General features: G+C 30.9%; 2 protein-coding genes across 2 annotated transcripts; one reads left to right on the forward strand and one right to left on the reverse strand.

Moving 5' to 3' along the window:
* Nucleotides 1-154: 154 nt before the first annotated feature.
* NAEGRDRAFT_76529 (uncharacterized protein) lies at nucleotides 155-529 on the forward strand (the record flags this gene model as incomplete). The annotated part of the gene is made up of 1 exon (XM_002668506.1): nucleotides 155-529. The coding sequence occupies one exon, from the start codon at nucleotides 155-157 to the stop codon at nucleotides 527-529; it is 375 nt and encodes a 124-aa protein (XP_002668552.1).
* Nucleotides 530-2,518: 1,989 nt separating this feature from the next.
* NAEGRDRAFT_76530 (uncharacterized protein) lies at nucleotides 2,519-4,093 on the reverse strand (the record flags this gene model as incomplete). Its single annotated transcript, XM_002668508.1, has 1 exon — nucleotides 2,519-4,093. The coding sequence occupies one exon, from the start codon at nucleotides 4,091-4,093 to the stop codon at nucleotides 2,519-2,521; it is 1,575 nt and encodes a 524-aa protein (XP_002668554.1).
* Nucleotides 4,094-5,527: the final 1,434 nt, after the last annotated feature.

Genomic DNA, 5,527 nt, shown 5'->3' on the forward strand with positions numbered 1-5,527 from the left:
TGGTGTGAACTTTACAGTTTGTTGTGATTTGGTTTTAAGTAATGGAAAGGTTGGACATAATTTGGATTTTTCAAAAGAAACTCAACATGTTAAAGTGAATGTTTGTAATCCTGATTTGGTTTATCAAGGTGTTTCAAAACATCCAAGATTTACAATGGGTGCTTTCTTAGAAGCTTTGGATACTTTATTTTTCATTTCAAATGGAAAGAGACAACATTTACAATATGAATTATTTGGAAAACCACACAAAGTCACCTATGATTATGCAAAGAAAGTTTTAATTGACCAATTGAGATCCTCACATGCTGGTCATGAAGATAGAGATAATGTCGATGATATGACTATTTATGCAATTGGTGACAATCCATTGAGTGATATCAAAGGTGCAAATGGTGCTGGATTTGTTTCCATGTTATTGAGAACTGGAGTTTGGCAATCAAGTGAAGAAAATGATTCACAAAATCCTGCAACTCACGTATTTCCATCTGTTAGGGAAGCATTTAAATTTATTTGTGATAAACATTTATAATCGAATTATTTTACAACAATATTTACAAAATTGGAAAGGCTATACATATTCAGTGATCAATTCTCTTGGCATTCAGTCTGCAAAATAATCTTTCGCTTTTTGTTTTGGATAACTTTGATCTGATCCATTCTGTTTTCACTGTTGACAGATATTCGTGTAAATCAGTTGTGGTTGACTTTATGTGTGAGTTTTGCAAAGTGATGAGTCTGGCAGGCATTTTGTTGTGTGTTTCTTGTTGAGGTATTTTATTTTGAATTAATTGTAAATTGCATGTGGGATCTATTTAAAGATTTTTTACCTGTTCCAATATTTTATGTAATTCCAAAAAACAATGGAATTTTTTAATACACGGACGCAACGCTAAGAAGAGAGCAGGTCGTAGATATGTATGACACATGGGAGGAGCTGTGCCTCAATTCCAACATATGGGACAAGGTGCTCAACAAGTTCCTCAAATTCATAACCAATACTATAACCAACAATCTCAAGCTCAACAAGGTAGGATAAACCAACTAGCCAACTCAAATAATGGCATGGGTCATTTTCAAGTTCCAATGAACAATCAACCACAAACCCAAGGAGGTGGTCATCAACCTCACAATAACTTCTAAGCTAGATTCCATATGTGTATACTAAATTATTAAATAACAAATAAATAACAAATAAATTATTATTCCTCTTCGTGTAACAACTCATTCATTGTCATTGGTTATTTTAAGGCAATGAAATATATATTATAGGAAATGTTTATGTTTATTGTACTTGCTAACAAGGAGGGTGGATACTATGAGGAGATGGTTCCAATCCTCTCATATTTGGGAAACTCTTTAGCCCACTTGATCATGTTATATGAGCACGAGCTTCAGCATAGTGAGTCCTTAAATGAATCACATTTTGTTAATAGTGATAACCAATTTGATAACTTAATCAACCCACTATTGGGGGAAAGTGAATTGTTTAAGTCAGCCGAACTGTCATTAGCATTATTTAGGGAATTAGAGGAGGGAATTATTAACAAAAGAATCATCAAAACAAACAAGAGGCTTATCGTTTGTCCTAGGAGGCAAACTATTGCAAATGATTGTTCTCTTTTCAAGGAATGCTTGAACAAAAAGTGCATGTGAGCTAACGGTTTTGAAAATTAATTTATCTGGAGCTTGAAGTTGTACTTTTTCTAAGCTTTCTTTTATGTGAGGTAGACCAGATAATCCAATTACTTCCAAAAGTGGTTGATCAGTCTCAGAAAAGCTCTTTAATTTTAACATCAAGGAATAGGTACTTGATGTTATCTCAGCTACCTGTTCCGAAAGGTGGCTCATTAAGCACCATTCGCTTACCCTGTTATCAGAGTTTTGTAACAGTGTTTTAAAGCCTTGTTTGATGATTTCCATGAACTTGCTCTTCCAACTCTGTAGTGTGAATAAGCTCATTTTTTTCAGTTTGGGCACTAACGAAAACTTTTTTTGGAAATATTCCATTAATAATAAGGCCTTATTAGTTAATTTACCAAAAGTATTTTATTTCCACAACACATGGTGGTAATTTAGTTTTGAAAATGTTTTGCATCTCATTTGCAGTTCAATCCATTCTATCAAAGTCTGAACATACAAACTATCCATCATTACAATGATTAAAATAATTCAATAAAGTTCTTCAAAGTAAACTGATTGAATGCGTTTTTCTGAAAGGTAATTCACACCCTTCCCGCAACTTTCGCCACCGACTCTTCTTGATGGTTTCAGGTTGTAAAGATATTGAAATAAGGAACTAAACATGACAATGCATAGAATAAAATTAAGGCTTGAAAAATGAATTTAGAAGTAATATTTTAAATTTTAATGATGAATAATGATTTTTTTGGATGTTAAAGAGCTAGTTGTTTGATGATATATAGAACATTGTATCAATCTTTTAATATTTTACAAATGATCAACAAAAAACTTCTCATCAAACCCAGTTCCATTCTTAACATTTTATTTTATGAAATGTTTAATTTACTTTCCTCACAATAAGAGGCCAACCAACTTGAATGACAACGAACTTGTGGATAGTTTTATCATTATTGCCAAGTAATTCTTGTTCTTTTTTGGCATATTGTTTAACCTTAGAACTTGCCTCATTTAAGATACTTTCAACTTTAACATATTTGTTTGCCCATTTTTGAAAAACTAGCATATTCAATAACTGGCTTTCATCAGCTTGTAATAATTCTTTAAATTTTTCCTTAAACATATAAGGTTTCCAAATTCTAATAGTAGAATATTGTGATAAATACATTGGTCTCAAACGTTTCAATTTAATGATAAATATGTCATTGTCGGTTGAAATAACAAGGTCAGCTCTTAATTCAGTATATTCTTTTCCATTGATATGATAATTTGTATATTCCTTTTCTGCTCTAAAAGTAAAATCTTTGCTTCTATATAAAGAATATGATCTCAATGCAGATTCAATACAAGATTGTAAACTTCTTTCAGACATATCATTGTCAAACACTGTTTCTTGCTTGCTTAAAATACTCCAAAGTAATTTTTTCAAATTATCTTGAGTTGGTTCATTAATAAAAGTTGATATATCACTTTCACGTAAAGATATAAGTCTACGTAACTGTTCCAAATATTGAACCTTTGCAATTTCATTTGGAATTAACAATTGTTTTGGATTCATTTGTTTTGAGGATGATTCTGTGAAAGTAATCATACCATGATAATACATGAATGATAAAGCATTATCACGAATCTTTTGTATATCTTCTTCATTGGATGGTGGATCAATAATCTCTCTTAATTTCAGTGAAGGATAAATTGACTCGGTTACTTCTATATAATCTTTTGAAAGTAATTGTTGAATAATATCATTCGATACAACTGATGATGCCAAAGTTGCAAAAACGTTCTCACTGATCATTGTGTTGGTATCTGTTAATATTGATAATGGAATTTCTTGTTTTTGTAGAACAGCATTTCTGAAAGGTTCATCTTTTACAAGTTTGTTCAAAAAGAACATTGAAAGAGTTGTGTTGAATAGAGCATGTTTTGAACCAGGAAAATGATAACCTTTATAATACTTTTTCATGGTTGAAATGGTAATATCTTGATCATTTCCAATAATATCAATGTTATTTAATGCCATTCTCAAATCATTTTCTGTAAAACCAACCAAACCACCAAATATCTTATCAGAGGAAATATTACTGGAAACATTATATCCAGATGCATCAGCAAGAGCAATAGGAGTGATACCAGTGATGATACTACGAAAATCTTGTAAACCAGTAGCGGAAGACTCTTTCAATCTTTCAAAGAAAGAACGAATTGGTGAAGATGTTGGATCTCCTCTCTTTCCTTCAACTATTAATTGATATTTTTCAGGATTTTCAAATATTAATTTGTTTGCAAATCTATCATATTCATCAATTAATACCATTAATTTGCCTTTTCTCTTGACTAAAAGTTGGATAAGTTTTTGATAAGTATCAAATGAATCATTTTGATTAATGCTTACCTCACCACCCATACCATAACATTCCAAAAATCCTTCAATGGTTGTATTGATTTTTCTCATGAAGCCGTTGATTAATATCTTCCGTTGTACCATCAACTTGAATAGAAAAATCTAACTTTAAAACATGATATTGATTCTTTCCAGGTGTCCAATTCTGTTCATCACCAATCCATAAACCAGAAAATAATTCATCAAATTCATCTTTCTTGTTAACATCATAATATAATGAAAGCATTGATAGTAATAGTGATTTTCCCCATCTCGGAGGACGAACCAAAAATAATTGATCACCTGCCTCCTCTAATCGTGGAATTAAATTAGTTTTATCAACATAAAATTGTTTACTTCTTCGGATGGAACCAAAATCTGATTTTCCATATGGAAAATATGGTACTAATAATTTTTTATCATTAATGTTGTTAAATTTAATGTTGTTATTTGTTTGTTTTAGAAATTTTAATGAATTTGAATAGTTTTTAAATTGATTAATTGTACACTTATTATTATTGATGATTAAATTATTAATTTTGAAGATTGGTGTGTTGTGCGGTGTAATTTTAGGTGATGCAGTAAATAATTGCAATCCTGATGATTTTGTGCTGATTTTACTAAGGACGTTATGTTTCATATTTTTCCATTTTTTAACCAATCTTCAAAATGACAACATTCACTGTGAATTCTACTTTTCGGTTCGTTCATCCCAACACACTTTGAGGGAAAGTACACCAAAAACTCATTGGCACAACTGTTCCCAGCACACTTTTAAGTTTGTAAATCAATAAACTATTAAGAATATTTACCAATGCCCCTTCTCCTTCTTTTTCTTTGATAGTACTACCCTTTATCATGCTGGGAGAGTGTTATTTATGATTCGGAAGAGAGTAATAACCTTTACAAAATGTGATGGTCAGTCTCATAACATTTTCAAAATGTGCTGGGAACAATTCAGTTCGGTTAAAATGCAAAGTTGTAGAACAGCACATGCCTTGAACTCATTCAGCAAGTGGCAATTCATCTCCGTTCTATTACAGTTGATCAGACACTATTTGTGATGTTTCTGCCATCACTGACTATGTTGTTTAACTGTTATTCAAGGTCGCTAGGAAGCAACAAATGTTGTCCATAGATTATCAACTATAATAGAATGCTTACACACTTCTTGAGTATAATTTGTTGTGAAAAGATGGTGACTAAAGGAAGTGGAATTACTAAGAAAAAATTTAGTAAAAATTCAAAACAACATTTTAGGTTGAATATTGGTTAAATCACTCTCTCATCTTTTCACAATATGTCATTTATATATATTTCTAATATATTTGAAACTTCAAGTGATACCTATTCCTGTATTTTGTGAACGATTATGTTGAAATTATTCTTGTCAACATTCTTTAAGCAAACTGTTATACAATACAATTTATTAGAAGTTTGTTTTACCAATACTTTCAAAAAGGATTTACAGTTGGAATAAATGGCACAGCTTAAATATTGAATTGT

This window comes from Naegleria gruberi, assembly GCF_000004985.1.
Source record: "Naegleria gruberi genomic scaffold NAEGRscaffold_183, whole genome shotgun sequence".
NCBI lineage: Eukaryota > Heterolobosea > Eutetramitea > Acrasida > Naegleriidae > Naegleria > Naegleria gruberi.